Source organism: Barbatula barbatula (assembly GCF_947034865.1).
Source record: "Barbatula barbatula genome assembly, chromosome: 15".
Taxonomy (NCBI): domain Eukaryota; kingdom Metazoa; phylum Chordata; class Actinopteri; order Cypriniformes; family Nemacheilidae; genus Barbatula; species Barbatula barbatula.
The window spans coordinates 18,972,775-18,992,436 of NC_136778.1; the positions used below are offsets into that span (position 1 = coordinate 18,972,775).

Sequence of the window (19,662 nt, forward strand, 5' to 3'; positions counted from 1 at the left end):
AAGTTTTTGCTTTTAAACAAACGAAACTGTATTCTTCTATCTTCATGTGCTCTTTTTATCACCTCTTAGATATGGGTAGATTTCTTAAAAATGTATCTCTTTGATTGAACATCTGTGATAATTAGCCTTTTTTGTCAAAGACTCAGATTAGACTTAAACTTCAAACAGTGATTAAAATATTTACCCAAACATTAGATAAAATATACATACTAGGTTCAGAGATTCTGTACTTTTTCCAAAGGTGTGTAACAGCGCCACCTGCTGTACAACAGTACAAAAAATGATTGCTGTAATAACTCGTCTTTGGCAGAGAACCGTTTTTTAAATAATAAGATAACTCGTCTATGGCGGGGAAAGAGTTTAGTGTCCTAATATTGTATCCGTCTTTGTCAGGCTTAGGACTGGGCGATATATCACGCGATGCACACTTATTATACCTCACTAAATCGATTCTGAAATAAATCAATTCTCGGTTTTATGCACGGCTCTTTGATCAGTAGGAAGTACTGCTCGATCTTAAATCACTTTGAGATTGAGTCTTTTATAACTTGCATATGAAACAGCAACACTAGTCAAACATCATCATTATAAATATATTTTTTTATCATGAAAAAACCTGTAACGGTTTGAAGAACAGCGATAGAATATCACCATTGTAATTTCCTGGGACTGTGTGTGTGTAAAACGTTCTTCTTCTTGTGTCCCAAATTGGAGTTTCTGTACGAGAGCGCCCTCTGGTTTATTTCATTGAGGAAACTGAGCATAAGAATTGCACGATATATCACCTAGACCAAGATGACGTCACACTCATGAGAATCTAAGTATAGGTAACGCCGCCTTTTGTAAGGTATCAACACCATGTTCTGTCTTCTTCGCTTCATTTCAGAGTTAAAATTGTACGTTTTTGTTGTGTACTATGTTGCAATACTAAAAAAACACGATAGAAACAGCTGAAACCTTCTTTGTTGAGATTATTTCGGTATGGTATGTACTTGGTTTGCTTCTGTTTGTCCAGTATGACGATTAAATTGGTCTTTACAGTTTGAGTTTGAGTTTACAAACTTTTTGCTTATAGTTTGAGTGAATGACGTGGTATTTAATACAATTTTCTCTGTAACATTTTGTCTGCTGTATTGACATTAAAATGTAAGAAAATAACCCATACAGGTTTGTACAGCGCAGGCCTACATTTTATATTTGCTATGGGTAAATTTAAATGTGAGATCTGGAAATGCGATCTAAATATAGCGGGATCTGTCAGGTTGGGACGAAAATCATCCTAAACAGCTAGCAGGTGAACACAGAGTGAATTTTTCAGTGGGTGCGGAATAAAATTTAGAGGGCGCAGGGTGGGAGTGGGACGAAAAAAACAGTCCTGTGCAGACTTATATCCCCAACAATTGGTTTAAACTATAAGCTGTCAATAGATACAAAAATGTATTTGCGATTGATCACACCCTTTCCTGCGATTAGCTGTGATGAATCGCACATGTTCACAGGCAGGCAGGGATTATGCAAATCGTCGCCTTAGAATTATATGGTTCTGTCTGACATTTTGCTCATAATTTAGTTATTCACATATTCTTATTCTGTGACGAATAATGGCAAATATTCAACAACATCTCTTAAAAGTAATTTGATCTTCCCCACCGTCTGTGGATAAAACATTGATACAACAATTAGCATTAGGCTTTTTATGCTTAACTTGAACAAGAAAAAAGCATCCTTATATATGAAAACGTCATAAAAAGCATGTAACTGTACCTTTTATACACATTATTATAAACTAAGTACATGTTTTAACAAAAGATATAATTAATTTCTTTGTGTTGCTTGAAGATGTATTGCTTTAAATGTTTTGCAGATTACATTATCATTCTAAACCGAAAGTTATTTTTCAGAATCTATCTGCAATTTGACCTGTTCCAAAAAGACATTTACAGGGTACAGGCCTAAGAGTTGAAAATATAATGACTCGTTCAGACGGTTCAGAGTCAACTCTTTGTTTTGCTTACTTTATTTATAATGGATTTGTTTGATTTACAACTTTGCAGATTGTTAACATTGAAGGAAGTAATGAGGATACATAAAGAAAATGAAAAGAAAATTGAAAATAAAAGTGTTTATGTAATTTATAAATGTATTAATAAAAAATATAATCTCCCATTGTCTCATTTGCAGGTTAAGGGATTTGGAAGATCAGTTTCATCATTTTCAAAGCTCATCCTCAAAAACCTCCCCAGACCTGAAATTCAAGGTATATTAGTTACTTTATAATTTCTTTCACCACAGTTAAGTTGCATATGTCTGGTTTAATGCTATTGGTGGGCTTGGACTTAATAGGTGGAGAACTTCTTCTGTATGGGGTCTCCTCTGGCTGTGTTCTTGGCTTTGCGAGGTGTCCGTCCTGGATCGAATGGAACACTGGACCACATTCTACCCAAATCCATATGTCAGCGGCTTTTCAACATTTTTCATCCAACAGATCCTGTAGTAAGTGTGATGTCTGTCTGTCAAAACAAAATTCAAAATTTCTCACATTATTGTGTTTAGTTTAGTTTGAGTTATTTCATGACAAACTTAAACTGTGTCAGAACAAATCAATCTTAATAATGTCAGATAGCTTTGATAGAAAGTATGTAATGGATTATGTTGAATAGCTGTTAGCCGTTAAATGTAAGTACACACTTAGATAATACCAATTTAGGGCATTCAACTACCAATCGATGGTTTAAGGGATACTTCACCCAAAAATGTAAATTCTGTCATCATTTATTAACCTTCAAGTTATTCCAAATCTGTATACATTTTTTTGTTCTGAAAAAAAATTATTTGGAAGAATGCCTATAACAAGACAAAGAAATGTATACAGACTTGTAACTCGATGGTGAGTAAATGATGACAGAATTAAAATTTTGGGATGAAGTATCCCTTTAATTTTGTTCAGGCTGTGGTGTGAAAAGGTCACATAAGCAATTCATGAAAAAACACTGAAGCAAAACATGGTCAGGGCAAACTCTCTGAATAATTGGTCCCAAAGGTTTATCAATTTTACCGGTAGTCGACTGTATAAAGAATTTTATTTTGCTATCCTCACCTGCTACATAAATACTTACCGGTACATGAAAAATTATATCTGGTGTCTGAATATTTTCGGGAATAATTTTGATAATTTCTTAGTGTGTGTGTGTGTGCGTGCGTGTAGCATGGTATATGTCCTCAACACCATAATTTTACCATGGTATTAATCAGTGGTGTAGTCGGAGCCGTATATGCCGTATGCTTACTTTTTCCACAGCGCTTTGTAACGACTAGGGACCTATATAAGCCTATACAGTTATGTTCAAAATAATAGCAGTCCAACATCACTAACCAGATCAGTCACTGTCTTTGGTAGAAATTATATTTCTATATGGCAAATATATCACTAGTAGGTGTGGGAGAGAAAACCAACAGACCCAACAGTCATGACATGCATGCTGCTAATTCTGTATAATTGAATCATTAATTGAAAAGGGTATGTTCAAAATAATAGCAGTGTGAAGTTCAATTAGAGAGGTAAATCATTCCGTGAAAAAAGTGGTGTCAAACAAGTGGCCCTTATTTAAGGACGAAGGCATTTCTCTCTGCAAATCGGAATAAAATGGGTTGTTCCAGACATTGTTCAGAAGAACAGCGTACTTTGATAAAAATGTATTATAGAGGGAAAAACATATAAACAAGTGCAGAAAATGATAGGCTGCTCAGCTAAAATTATATCAAATGCTCGGCAACCAAACCCAGAAAGACGTGGAAGAAAACTACTATTAGAATAAACCGAAGAATAGCCAAAAAGGCAAAGACTCAGCCAATGAACAGCTCCAGGGTGATCAAAGAAAGTCCGATGTTACCTGTGAGTACTGTAACAATTAGAAGATGCTTATGAGAAGCCAAGCTATTGGCAAGAAGCCTTCGCAAAGTCCCATTGTTGAGAAAACAACATGTGCTGAAGAGGTTACAACATTGACTGGCCTGAAGAGAAATGGCGCAATATTTTGTGGACTGATGAAAGCAAGATTGTTCTTTTTGGGTCTAGGGGCCGCAGACAGTTTATCAGAAGACCCCCAATTATTCTTCAAGCATGTTTCATTTAATACAATAAATGTTTGACTTTGTAAAGAAAAATGCAGACACTGCTATTTTTTGAACAGCCTAACAGCCTTTTTCTTCACTTTCTGTAGCGTAATAACAAATTGGATACTTGTTTCTTCATGTTTTGACTTTGAATAGAATACGCAGTGTTCCCAAAGGATTTGAGTATTGAAATAAAAGTTATTATTAGGTTTGTAAGCTTAACTCACATTTTTTAAACACACTGCTATCATCTTGAACACAACTGTACCTTCCATATAACCACTTGTTTTGCTGCTTCACAGCTAATCCCACAGAATACGTTTCTCATGTTTGCATTTGCACTGCCTTTTAGGTTGCCTTGTTTTATTAGAAAATAGTAGTGTGCTGTGTTTTCTTATGTTGATAGGCAACCACAGAATCAGTTGTCCTGTCAGTCAAGAATTATTGCGTGACAGTTGCTGTTAACTCAGCAGAATTTGTGTGAATTTGGGACTTACTTTGGTTTATGGTGAGTCCAACACCAAGTCCACGTACATACACGGTGTAAAAAACTTTGATTTTCTAATAATAGGCAGTTATTATTACCTTACTTCTTGACTGACTCTCAAAGGATTCGTCCAGTGATTCATCTGTCTAATTCCATCCTTTCTCTCAGCCTACTCTGATCTGATTGGTCAGATGATCTAGTCTGCTATGATTGGTCTACCGCTTGCAGTGTTGAAAATGAAACGTAGGCAGGCATTACACAAAGTGATGCAAATTCGACCCGGAACTGAAATTGGAACGACAGACCAAATTTTGTTCGCGTGATTCAGATTCGACTCCATTTTCCCAAGCTTTGTTATTCGTTCACTTTCGGCTTTACAACTTGGCAGACTGCTTACATTGACACACAGCAACATTACATACTGCATGAAATGTAATTTTAAGGACTTTGTAATATTTACTCTTTAAAATTGAACAAGCAGAGGGCACTTGCTCTGACTTTGCTTGGTTAACCTTCAACAGCAACCACAAGTTTCTCCTCAATGCATCAATGCAGTCTCTGGATGCCTCTCCATTTATTCGATTGGACAATGAAAACAAAATGCATGACGTCAGGCACTTTTCTGCTCATAGTTGATTTTTCTGAACTTCAGATGTTCAGAGTGCTCCTGATAAAATGAGAGGCTAGGAAATCACATTTCGATTGCCGAAAATCACATCGATACAAACCAGCTTTACAATGCTTTCTCACGCAAATCAATTAAAAGTCCACTGAAATCATATCTTTGTACATGTAACAAGGTTCAACAGAAGGGAAGGAAGGAGACGGGAACCGGCGAACATAAAATAACTTTTAATTAATAAAATCAAACGTAAATAAACACACCACAACATAAAATCCAGGCCTGGTCCTCTCTCACTGACGGCCCGGTCGTTTGTCCTTTTATATGCTCCACAATCTCCTCTGTGATACGAGACCGGTGCGCGTACAGCTGACGCTCGTTAACACTCACACACCTGCCTCGCATCCCGGCTCTAGAAAGTGTACATTAAAGATATTTTCGTTATTCTCACCTTCACACTATGAGCGAACAGAGAGGAGATGATCCTAATGCATGAATACAGGACAGCTTTAATTACGATAACTGTAGAACAGTGTAAATAAATAACTAAATATATTTTCCTTAAATAACCATCAAGTGTCAAAGTCATAATTTCTGGTGTTCATAACAAAACCGGAATGAAAACCATTTGACTTTTACTCATGGTTTTATACGTTTTATATGTTTTTGGCAAATGCTTTTTTTGGCTTTCGGACGCACATGCACTTCTGGTAAGGATCGCACAGTTTTATAAATGAGAACCCAGGACCAGAAATGCTCATCCCTGCTGTGAACTTAAACTTTGGAATTAGTTTATCGTTTCACCCCTAGTAATAATTGTAATTTTACTAGAAAAACAAAAAACAAACACTGACATCTGGCATTTCATTCGGGGTCAGGAGTAATGGTGGTGTAGTAAAACGGTGCAAACCAGACAGTTAATCACGATACGATGCAATATCCATTTTCTCCACCAGCAATGCATAATTTGCCGATACCTCAGAAATGTCTTAATTTAATCAACATTTTTATATAACTTGCCTAGTTTACACAGGCAGATACATTTTTATTAACTCACAAATGCAACCAAAATATATTAGATGTACATTTAATTAAACTCTTTGAAAACCGCACACACTCTGTCATTTGCAACAATTATCTACAGTGTTTCTACCTGGATTTTATGGAACTGTGAGGCTGGATGATGTCATAAGCTAATATAAGGGATAGTTCACTCGAAAATGAAAATTCTGTCATCATTTCCTCACCATCAGGTGACGTTATATCCAAAAATACGTTAAGTTTGTTGCCTATACTGAACAAAAGTCACTAAAACTAATGAAAGTTGCTAACTCGGCAACACTGGCATGAATAGGAAACCAAGAATCTGCAGCATTGATTAAATCAATGCATCGATCCATATCATTGGATTGTTACACCCCTATGTAGAACACCACTTTTTTGTTGGGACTACACCCAGGGGCGGTATTTGTCTATGGCATAGTATGCAGTTGACATACCCTAGCATTCATACAAAACTGTGGAAACAAAGAGTGCATAATGGTGCTCATTAAAAAGAATCAACATATTTTAGACTTATATTTTAAGCACTGCTGATCATTACTTGTGTTCAACTTCTTGTGAAGTCGCGCTGTGGACACATTTGTTGGCTTTTCTGATTAGATTGTTTTAAACAGCATAAGTGTAGGGTCTGTTATCTTTAAGTCTCTGTGCATGTTTGTGCATTCTTTCAGTTTATTAAGATATGATGTGGTATAACTTATGTTTCCTTTACTTTGGAATGTTGTTGTTGTTGTGTGGCCAGAAGAAATTTATCAAAACCCTAGGTTTTGGTGCAGTACCTCCACTGACTACACCACTGATATCAATCAGACCAACCAATATATTGGTTGATAGTGATGTGATGATAAAAGTAATTTGATTTGTATCATGTTTACATAACCGTGTACTACCAAAGCCATGCACTACCATACAATTCCAATTACAGTTTTGTGTGTAGTTCGAGAAGCAAGCTAAGCTTAATCAACAAACTGAGTAATTAAATGTTTTCTTACAGGCATACAGACTGGAGCCCCTCATTTTAAAGCATTATAGTAATATAGCACCTGTCCAGATCCACTGGTGAGTACAATTTGAGGAAAACAAAACAATTTGTGAACATTGTTTAACTTATGTTCTCATAAACATCCAGTTGATAATTATAAAAATATATAATTTTCCCCTTTCACACAGTTACCCTAGTTAGGTACCATAAAGCGACCATACTGACTGTTAAATACACAAATTTTTAACTGGTAAGATTATAACTTTACTAATACTTTTTTATTTACATTTTATTTATTTTTCTCTTGTTATACAGCTAACTCCATGTATATTTGGAGACACATTTTTCATATTTGAGCTGTTTACCAAAATATTCCAGTTTCAATTATATAATCAATAGTGGCTTAAAGTTCAATAGACTTAACCCGCCCCCTGTTGAAGACCTCCTGTTCCTTAAAAAAACCTGTACATTACCCAAAAAATACATTCAAGTCTGCAGTTCACAATCACGTCATAGTTGTATATGACAAAATACAAGAAATATTTTGTTTATGTCTACATAAACAATGCCTATGAACTACGAAGGCAAATGTTTATATGACTGCATATGTTGATCAAAGCACATTCATGGTGTCTCTGTTGGTTGTGGGTTCAAATCCAATGTGTAGCGTGTTGCGGTTATTGTGGGCAGTCGTGGCCTAAGGGTTAGAGAGTCGCAAGTGTAACCCAATGGTGGCAGGTTCGACTTGCAGTGTGTGTGTTCACTATTCACCATATTTCTTACACCAAGCTTAATTTGCTCAGTGGTGTTCGATCCCAGGGGATTGCACATACTTGGAAACAAAAAAAATGCATAGGATAATGCAATGTAAGTCGCTTTGGATAAATGTAAATGTTAAGCCCTAATATGGAGATGGACTGGATGTGTTTTATGCATATGACTAAACTTGTGCACGCGGCCACTCATTTAGAATACTCCAACTTCACTTACATTAGGACGAGGTTAAGAACCAATTCATGTGCATATGCATGTGTTGTGAATTAGGCGGAAAGTTTTCGAAAAATATACGCAATTATTAGTGAATGAGACCCATTTCTTTATCCTATATATATATATATATATATATATATATATATATATATATATATATATATATATATAGCTTTTCCAGAAGATTTTCAATATGTAGCTTTTCATCCGGTCATATACCCAGTATTTATATTTGTTTTCTCTTTCTATGTACTCTCCTTGTAATGTTAAAATAGGGTAGTCTGATTTGATACTATTACGAGAAAAAAATATATATTTAGATTTTTTTAGAGTTTAAAACCAATTTTAAGTGCAATGCAAATTTTAAGCCAAGCTGTGTGTGTGTGCAGTAACAGGTGAAACAGATGTAAATACATTTCTATCGAATGGAAAATTCAGCAATTATCACTTTGGTACATAATGTATAATAAATAGAATAAATTGATTACAGTATCATCTATATGTGCATGTGAGACATGCAACAGACAGGGCAGCACATGCGTTTCCCACCAGACATGGCACAGTGCACAATACTCTAGCTTGTGTACATCAAAAAAGGTTTGCATCACTATTCATTGGCAGAACCTCTTTATAGGACCAGTTAGTGAAATCTAGCAGCAAGGCTGCGAATTGTAACCAACGGCTAACTCCACCCCTCCTCCTTCCTTTCGAAGCACTACGACAGCTGGCGAACTACGTAACGGCCCTGCGATGTATGTAGATAGAAAAAGCTAATTCTTTGGTAATAAAATGAAACGAGTTTATCATTTAAAAGTGGTATTGTGTAATTTCTTGTTTGGAAGGACATTAGGGTGAGTAAATGATGAATGTAAGACCCAAAGAAGAGTTATCTGTGTTTGTACTGTTGTACAGCAGGTGGCACTGTTAAACCTCTTTGGAACAACGTATATATTTTTTATATCTTTGGGGTAAACATTTGATCTGTTTTTAATAATAATTTTAATCTAATCTGGGTGGAATATTTAACAAAAATGCTAATTATCGCAGCTATTTCATCAAAATTATGTATTTTTGAAGTAACCTAACCACTTTTAGAGGTGACAAAATTGAAACATGTTTTTTGTTTAAATGCAGAGACTCTGTTCTTTCATTTGATACATTATTTGTCCATATGTTCATTACAGAAAATGAACTGTGAGCATCACAATTTTGTGAAAATGTAATAAAATGCTGGCACTGACCGTCAACCTGGAACTGGCAGGGAAGAGCTTAAAAACCGGATAATACTGCAAGAGTAATTTTTGTATTAATTTGAATGAATTCTTCTGCTCAGATATTATTTATTTTCACATGGCATAGCTTGACATAGATTCTCCAGTTGGCCAGTGCAAAACCTTTGAGTGAACAACATGTAATGTATTTATTTGTGCAACCATTGATTTGTAGGTACAACACCACCAGCCCCACACGGTATGATCAGATCCGTCCCACTCTACTGAACCAGCCAAAGGAAAGTTCTTCTGTGTCCGACACTGAGAGTCTCCCAAGCCCCTGCACCTCCCCCCCACAGCCCCGCAGGCACTATGGCGAGTCTATTACTAGCCTGGGCAAGGCCAGCATCATGGGTGAGAATGATAATTTTTAAGCAGTCATTAGTTGTTTCAGTGCAGGCTGACTTGAGTAGACATCTGCAGGTTATTCTGTGTGACTTAGAAGTAGAATTAATTAGAATTACATATTGAAATTTATTTCAGATTAAGTAGATCTGCAGTTTATAGCTCCTGATTTCAGTGCAAAAATAAAAAACCTGGTTCATCTCAGGAAGTAATGTGATCAACAGAGGGTATGGGCACATCAAAGCATGCTAGTCAAGCCCACTGAGTGGCAGAAAGACTGAATGGAGCAGTGTTTACCACTACCTGTACTTTATTTATAACCGACAAAAGTTGTGCGATTGAGCAAGGAATTGGAGATTTCTTATTATAGACTGCTGAAAGATTAAATGTGTGAATTAAATACTTCAATTTGCTGAAAAAAGTGTAATACTGAAATGTGGATGTTTGCAAGCCATTTCATATCAGACTCGGCAAGTTGTTTTTGTTGAACCATACCATACTAGTGTTAACTACCTACTTTCTACACCTTTATATATTGCATAAATGTCAACTTTTGCCAACTTTTTCTAATTTAAGATTGCTGTTTAGACCAAATGCTTTTAACAAAGATGCTAACTCATCAGGGTGAAAAAGGGGACAAAGATGCAAGACCCCCCTCAAAGCTAAATAAACAGTCATTGCCAAAAGTATTGGCAGTGACATACATTTTGCGAAGTTTGCTGCTTCTGTATTTGTAGATTATTTTTCCACATGTTTCTCTGGTGTACTGGAAAACAATGAAAAGCATATCTTAAATTTTAATGGCATTACATGGAAAAAGAAAATATGCAAAGAGTCAATATTTTACAGTGTTTACAGTGCCTTTTTTTCACAACCTCTGTACTTTGCTCTGGCATGCTGGGTATTAGCTTCTGGGACCAATCCTGACTGATAGCAATTATTTTATTGCCTTATTAGTGCTCTAAATTGATCCCAATTTGTTGGTGTCGCTTTTTGAGGATTGACCACAGGTTTTCTACATGGGATTTTTTTCTGCATAATAATCTATAAAAATGTGAATGAACATCACAGCAGTTTAAGCAGAAACTATGTTGCAAAACAACATTTATGTCACTGCCAATACTTTTGGCCACGGCTGTACACACACAAACATACAGTATGTATTTAACACAGTCACCTGTTAATATATATTATAAGCAAATCATATTAAATTAAATTGTATTATTAAACAATTGTATTTCATATTATTCAGTACACATTAACAGGATAGTCCAGGGTCCGCTATAATATATATAATATAATATACAAATATTATATATTTAGACAACCACATTAACTAAAATGTGGGGAAATGTTCTGTTCATGCAACAGCTTACAGTCCGCTCTAGCACTGTCTGTATGAATATGAACAAGCAACTGTCAAACTCATACAGACTCCTTCGGAAGATGTAAACAAGGCTGGGCCAATGCTGGTCTAGAAGAACTTCCTATTTCTATTTTTAACACTAACCATTTGAATGTTAAAATTTTAAATAAATAAAACTGAAACCCTCTGGGCCAAAGTTTACATTTTGCAACGTGGTCTATACCAGTGGTTCTCAAACTTTTCAGATAAAGTACTATCTTTAAAAAAAGTAGTTGCAATAATTTTTCGTCTGTACTGTAGCGCAGTGGTAAGAGCATGGCGTTAAAAACGCTAAGGTAGTGGGTTCGATCCCAGGGGAGTGCACATATTCAGAAACAAAATGTAAAGGATAATGCAATGTAAGTCGCTTTGGATAAAAGCGTCTGCCAAATGCGTAAATGTGTGAAAATGATGTCTCATGCTCCCTGAACCACTCTTTCACAGATTGACCCTGATGAATCCTGGCATTGTCTTCTTGGAATATGCCTGTGCCATCAGGGAAGAAACCCATTGATGAAATAACCTGGTCATTCAGTATATTCAGGAAGTCAGCTGACCTCAGTCTTTGGGCACATAACGTTGCCGAACGTAGACCTCCAATCCAATTGGATGCTCTTACCTCTTTGCTTAGTTAAATCCAGATGGTGACTTTTTTTGGAAGGGCAGTGTAATAGAGCTGTGAATCTTTACTTACCTCATGATAACAAGCATATTGTCGTCCAATTTTAATGTATTAATAATAATACAAACACTTTTATTTACCAGCGGTTTTGAAACTAAAGAAAGTTTCTTAGCAGTAATAGTGGACACAAAGCACTTTTCTGTAGTCCACTGTAAACAGGGCTCTGTGAATGATTTATTTTTGGGACTTGCAGAAAGATACAAACCTATATTTAAGGCATACAACGTAGAAAGAAAGACATTACAATGTGGAAAAAATAGAAGAGAAATACATATGTTTAATAATACTATTTAATTTTATATTATTTGCTTATAATATACATTTACATACACATCAAGAAAACAGCTGTATACAGTGGGTAGGGGAAAGTATTCAGACCCCCTTAAATGTTTCACTCTTTGTTACATTGCAGCCGATTGCTAAAATCATTTGTGTTCTTTATTTCTCATTAATGTACACACAGCACCCCATATTGACAGTAAAAAAAGAGAACTGTTGACATTTTTGCAGATTTGGTAAAAAAGAAAAAACTGAAATATCACATTGTCCTAAGTATTCAGCACCTTTGCTCAGTATTTAGTAGAAGCACACTTTTGATCTAATACTGCCATGAGTCTTTTTGGGAAAGATGCAACAAGTTTTTCACACCTTGATTTGGGGATCCTCTGCCATTCCTCCTTGCAGATCCTCTCCAGTTCTGTCAGGTTGGATGGTAAATGTTGGTGGACAGCCATTATCAGGTCTCTCCAGAGATGCTCAATTGGGTTTAAGTCAGGTCTCTGGCTGGGCCATTCAAGAACAGTCACGGAGTTGTGAATCCACTCCTTCGTTATTTAAGCTGTGTGCTTAGGGTCATTGTCTTGTTGGAAGGTGAACCTTCGGCCCAGTCTGAGGTCTTGAACACTCTGGAGAAGGTTTTCGTCCAGGATTCATCTTTCCCTCGATTGCAACCAGTCAGAGGAGATCGGGAGCTTAAAAGGACGACTGGCAGGACTGTTGACGAGAGAGGACCGGACATTGTGTTAAGTTTGTGTTTGTTTTATGGCCAGTAGTCGACCGTGAGGTGGCTGCCGGTCTTTACTTCCGTGTTTATTGTTTGTTTAATTCAAGTTTTATTGTTTGAATGTCCGCCGGTTCCCGCCTCCTTCCTTCCCGTCTACGAACTTTGTTACATTGGTGCCGAAACCCAGGAGGAAGGAGGGACATGCTGTCAAAGAGCCCTCGCTGCCGAGGGTGATCGCGACGCTCAGGAGTTCGGGCAGCACGGACGGGGGAAGTCAGCGAGGTGGTGGTGCTGGATCGAGAAGTCGGATGGGACGAAGACCTCGCTGCCGTGCTCCTGGGTGGAGGTGGGGTGGCTGCCGTCCAGGAGGGAGCCCAGGACCGTTCGCAGTGGGCCGAGCCTGCTGCCAGCCGCCATGATGGGGAGGAGCAGGGAACGGGGGACCATCGCCGGCCGCCCGGGGGGCGGAGGAGGATCGAGCCGTCCACCGAGCGTCCAGTACCATCGCATAGCACCGCGAGGAAGAGCTTCTCGGCTCAGTCGGCTGGCTGAGGACCGAGCGACAGCATGTCGGGGAACCGGACTAATTTTTTTAATTTTCCTCTCTCCCCTCTCTCGTCCCTGTCGTTCCGGGGGCTCCCGTCTCCGTTCTCTTGTCTCGTCGGTGCATACCCCCAGGCGCTGTCCCCCCCGGTGGTGCCCCCCCGCCTGTAAGGGGTGATGGGGGTATGTGGTGAGGAAGGCGGGATGGGGGTATGAACGAGAGCCGTGTGGCAGGGCTGGTGGCGTAAGTGATAAGTGCAATCAGCTGTACGCGCACCGGTCCCGCATCTCTCACGGAGGAGATCGGGAGCTTAAAAGGACGACTGGCAGGATTGTTGACCAGAGAGGACCGGGCCCGGACATAGTGTTAAGTTTGAGTTTGTTTTATGGTCGGCAGTCGACCGTGATGTGGCTGCCGGTCTTAACTTCCGTGTTTATTCTTTGTTTAATTCAAGTTTTATTGTTTGAATGTCCGCCGGTTCCCACCTCCTTCCTTTCCCGTCTAAGAACTTTGTTACAGTATTAAACATTGCTAATTTTATTTAAAACACAAAATGTACAGCTACCAACAGAGGTCTCTTCAAGTACCACTAGTGGCAAACCACCGTTTGAGAACCATGGGTCTATACTATTCGTGCAGGCCGCCTGTAACAATCGTGACAAATGTAAATTTAAATACAATAAAGTATTATTTCACAATGGAGGTAGTGCTTTACACAACATTGGGCAATTTTGTACTAAAAAGGAACAAGGCAATACTATTAAATTCTATTGAGTCTATCCCTGTTGAAAAAAACTGGATATGCTGGTTAGGTAGGTTTTGAAGCATGGTAGCTGTTTTGAGCTGGTTTAAGATATTCATGTGCTGTTGTAAACTGGACATGTGCTGGTCATATGCTGGTTTAAACTGGGCATATGCTGGTCCTGAGCAGGAGCTAGTTGCTTGGGAAATGCTCAAGACCATCTCTAATCAGCTACCATGCTTCGAAACCTACCTAACCAGAATATTACGGATTAAGAAGGATTAACCCTCATAGAATATAAAATAATTGTTACAAGCACCAATTGTGCAGTTCCAGTCCCCGACCATCGGGGAGGGCTTGATCAGCTTCCTTGCTCCCGAGATCATGAGTATGTTGTGTACACGGTTCCGGGCACTGGTAAGGACCCTGGCTTCCTTCTCATTGGAACACCGTTCACTTATTTTCCTGTGACGTGACTGCTTAAGTGCGTTGTTATACTTCACAGCTGGTATTAATCAACCACCGGCAACCGACATTTCTCTGACTTAATTAAATACTAGTTGACGTACATATGAGAAACACTTTCATTATTCTGTTACATATCAATGAAAATATTTTGTCGATTATTAAATTTAACTGTTGTGTTGTCTGCCTGTATAGCAACGTTTGTTTATAAATTACATTAAATAGCATTTTTCTTTGCAAAAGTTACACTGCGTTTCATGAAGTTCATTGAGTTGGCTCCTACGATTTCGGTTATACGTCTTTAAAATGTGTCAAGTGATTTCTGGTAGGGGAACATAGGAAGCATCGATGCTCCCTGGTTTTTGTGGTGCATTGTGGGATTTTTTTAGGGATCAACAAGCTAGCTGATAGTCTTGTTTTGTCCTGGTGAACATTACTGATTGTTTCTATTGTTTTGCCTGCCTGTTGTGACTTTGGACCATTACCTGTTGTTTGGATCTTTGGATCTTAAGTGGATTTATTATTGTTTGCTGCCTGCCCTGTCCTCCTGCCTGTTTGGGGATTACGCTAGTCAAAACTTTATTCCCCTGTCTGCAGTTTCCCCTGCCTGTACACGATTATAATAAAGCTTAAATGCGACAAAGTAAAATGACCATTCAACAAATTGTTCTTGTAATTTCTTTCACTGTGACCCTTGTCCAAAGACCACGCAGACACCCTCATCTCTCATTTTCAAAAGAAACGGGAGATTTGGAAATGCTATTTTTTATATATCTGAGTTGTACCTGTAGCTGTGTGGGCACACAGATTAGGCTGTATTTGTGTGCCAAAGATGTAATTTTGTCACAAGTATATCAAAACAAGTCCTTTTGCTTTGTCTAAGGGTTAAGGTAGAGTGAACATTGTATTTTGCTTCACCTTTGATAGCTTCTGTGGTCTGCATTTGTTTCCACAGGAGCTGCAAGTATTGGTAAAGGCATTGGCGGTATCTTCTTCTCCCGATTTTCCCGCTCCAGTGGGCAGGTAGGAGGTCTAGAGGAGGAGGCATCAGACTCAGAGGTCGTTACATGTGACAAAGGAGATGGGATAACAGGAGAAGAAGTCAAATCTGTGCCACCTTATCAGAAAATAGAAGAGAAGACCGAGGTAAAATTCGAGGAGAAGCAAGACGAGAAGGCAGCAGACATCAGCATACCACAGTCTGCCTCTGCTATTATGGATTACTCGTCCTGTAAGCATTGTCTGCTCAAAGAATTAATTGTCCACTTTGATGAAATTGTCAGTATTCATATTTTTATGATAGTTAAAGGTGACCATTTAATGTGCAAAGCAAATTATAGTTATAGTCTCACCATTGGCATTGCACTTTCGTTCTCAGTCTTTTGAAAATCTGCTCACCCACATTTATTACAGATGTTGTTTATAATAGAAGTTTGTTTTTGTCTGAAAACAATACTTTAAACCTCTATTTTACTGTTTTTCAGTGGAGCTTGAGAAACGTATCGACTTTGAGTTAAGGGAAGGATTGGTGGAGAGCCGCTATTGGTCAGCAGTGACGTCACACACAGCCTATTGGTGTTCCCACGATGTGGCTCTGTTTCTGCTAACATTCATGTACAAGCCAAATGAAGTGAATGATTTGGCAGATGATAACCTTGAATCGTAACACACACACACACACACACCTATAAACGTCCACACGGTACCACTTTTAATTAAAATAGATTCTAAAATCGTTTAGTTTAGCAGACCTTGTTCACTGTGCATCAGAGACCTTGTCATTGCCTTTTTTTATAAACATTTTTATTTAAAGCACACATATGGATGAGACTAAATTAAATTTCCCCAAACAAAAATATGTTCCCTTATGTTGACGAGAAGGTGACAACTGTCATACTTTTTGCCGCATGCACACTTTGGCAAATCACTCGAATCTCTTCTTAATTCACTCTTTAAAGCTCTTCTTCAGCTCGACTGAAACTTATTTTGATTAATTTGTTTTACTTGCCTGAACACAACAAATGTTTATTTTTATTAAATAGACATTATTAGTATATGTTTACATCAAGGAGATACACAATCTGTATTACTCATTAAAGTGGCCAAATATTGTGAGTTGATTGTCAACAATAAAAGTACAGTTTATAGAAACCTGATGCAAGATATCATTTGAAGAGAATTAATATCAATTTACAGTACTAAAAGAAGTGCTCTTTCTATTTCATTATTCTATTTTATTCATTAGTCTGTTCTCTACAGCCACAGGAATTTACTACATATTTGAATGCACTGAATTACACTTGACCATGCATGAAAGAAGTTTCTAAATCTTTTCCAGTTAGGTTATTAGAAGAAATTTCTGGATCTCCTCTTAGGGTCTGTTCACATATGGCATGTTTGGTTAATTAAAATGAACTCTAGTGCGATTGCTCTATTAGGGTGTGTTCACACATGCCATGTTTGGTTCAATTAAAACGAACTCTGGTGCGATTGCTCTGTTAGTACAGTTTATTTGTGTAAATCTGACACTGCCACCCGAACCCTGGTGAGCATCAAACAAGCGGGCCGAGACCACTGATAAGATGGGTCTCGGTCTGCTTTTAAACGAACTCTGGCGCGGTTCGATTTAAATATGAACGCAACACGACCCAACAACAGGAAGTGATAACAATATACGACCTAAAACATGTGATTTGGTAATGTAAATGGAGTATTTAGATCTGTGATTGTGCATGTAACTGAGGAATTCCTAACGCCGTCCTGACTGCTTTAAAAGGAACCTTGGGCAAAGAGAGATGTATGGCTTATTATATTAACAAAAGCATTGACTTTATGAATGTGAAATAAAAAAACGTTTAGCTGTCACAGTATTCATAAACTTTGAAAAAAATATATTTCCGTGACGTCAAATGGTTGCAACCTAAACCTATTTTCTTTCGCCACAGCGAAGCACACACATTTTCCATATATAATAGTAAAATCTTAAATCCTTAAAACATACGATCAGATCTATGAATACACAGGGACAGTAGTTGGCGGTATGTCCTCTTGACACAAGCCAGCCTGTCTGCCATGAAAGAAGAATACGTTCAGTAAGTATCTGTGTAAACGAGCATTAAATCATAGCTTTAAATGACCGTCTTTAAGACAGTAAAGATTATTTAAGCCATCATCATCCACCATTGTCTTATACATTATGAAAATATTCTGATAAAACAATAATTGGATGCTTGCGATTTGGTTATTTATTCTGTATTTGGGCACATGTGAATTTAAGCCCCTGTCAGCTAATGACAGAAAGAGAGAAAACCATAACCTTAGGCTAAAAAGTCAAAATATGGATAAAATGCATCTTATAAAGGCTAAAAACATTGTGTATATAATACATTTTATTTTATTTTCATTATTAATATGTACCTTTGTTTTGTTTCTGACCAACAATATTAAAATGTATGAAAATAAATACACTTGAATTTATTTCGTTATTATTTTAGCATTGTTTATATACAGTATATTTGTTTATCCTACAGCACCTTATATTTACTGAAGAACTAATTTGTGTGTCTGTGTTCATTTTGGCTGCCTGTGTGTGCAACCATTTTACATCATCAAAAAAGAACATGACGGCCTCCTTAGGTTAAAATTAGTATTACATTTAGGTTTTTCTAAAGAATTTTGAATATTTAATGTGTTTCTAATGACAAATGCTAGTAGCGTAAGGCTATTACAATGTATTAAGCCATACGTCTCTCTATAAACTGGGTTCCCTTCAAACACTTCATGAGGTCTTCGTTAGTTACACGTTTGGTAAAAATACCCTCATATGCGCAGGCATACACTGAGCATGTTTTATAACCCAGCACACAGCATTGTTTTGGAAGTCCGGTAAGTTCTGTTTTAAAATATAAATCATAATAGCTGTCCAATTACGTTGTGACTTTATACTTAAGCTGTTAGGTTTGGTATCTTTGTTTACTGTAAATATGCCAATATGAACATTAAGCAAAACAGGACTAGCAAGAGAACGGAACTACAAATATGAAGTTTTATCTTATTTTTATCCAAGTTACTTATAATTTGTATTTAATATTTTGTGGTATTCTGTTTTATGATTAACAGTAAGCATATCAAATATGTTATGTTACTATGTCATGTGTTACAGTACTAAAGGTTTTAATAACCATTTTTTTATTTTACATTCATATTTTAAGCATTGATTTGATAATTTGCCTGATGTATAACATCCCCTGAATGTGCCAATAAACTGAATAGTAAGCTATATCATTATGACCAGGCCTGTACACAGAGGGAACTGTTTATATCATGTATCATATATTAGAACTGAGTCTATGTGTGTCTATTCTACTACCTTCAGTGAAAACCTAAGCGGTTCTGCTTTAATGAACCTTGTGTTTTTCAGTAAAATTGATATGGACCACCTGCTCTGAATGATATTTTCTTTTTTTTTTAATGTCAAATGTGTGTATAGCATGGTACTGCCCTGCAATGAACTGTCCATCTGTAGTAAGGTTGCACGGTGTACTGTTGCAACGGATAAAAAAGCTTCAAAATTCCTGCAATGCTGCTCTGTTTTTTAAGCGATAGTATCGTAGTGCCGTAACTTATGTTGCATATGCACATTAACGTTCTTTTGAACACGTTTGTCTGTCTTTTTGCAGTGTTTCTCTTTCTACACTTGCTTTGTTCTTGAATTAATCTGTTTTGAACGAGGTGGTTAAATGATTCACTGACATCAACAAAAACTTTCCGCCACCTACTGGCCAGTTTAGTCACGTTTAAAGTAAGCATAATAGAGCATTCACACCAGTCCTCCATTGTTGTTTCGGATTTCTAACTCCACTCGCTATGTCATGATCACGTCACTACTAGAGCAATATTTATTTCAATTAAATATTAAATTGCTTATTTCCAATGTGTTCCTATGTGCA

At 37.3% G+C, this 19,662-nt stretch overlaps 1 protein-coding gene across 1 annotated transcript in view; it reads left to right on the forward strand.

The window, feature by feature from the left end:
• Window positions 1–19,291, forward strand: part of ddhd1b (DDHD domain containing 1b) — a 55,327-nt gene extending 36,036 nt beyond the window's left edge. The window contains exons 8-13 of the mRNA XM_079474506.1: window positions 2,182–2,257; window positions 2,344–2,493; window positions 7,279–7,343; window positions 9,703–9,881; window positions 15,669–15,944; window positions 16,198–19,291. Of these exons, the coding sequence (XP_079330632.1) occupies window positions 2,182–2,257; window positions 2,344–2,493; window positions 7,279–7,343; window positions 9,703–9,881; window positions 15,669–15,944; window positions 16,198–16,379 (928 nt within the window). The 3' untranslated portion in view covers window positions 16,380–19,291. The remainder of the gene's footprint in view (window positions 1–2,181; window positions 2,258–2,343; window positions 2,494–7,278; window positions 7,344–9,702; window positions 9,882–15,668; window positions 15,945–16,197) is intronic.
• The last annotated feature ends 371 nt before the right edge of the window (window positions 19,292–19,662 follow it).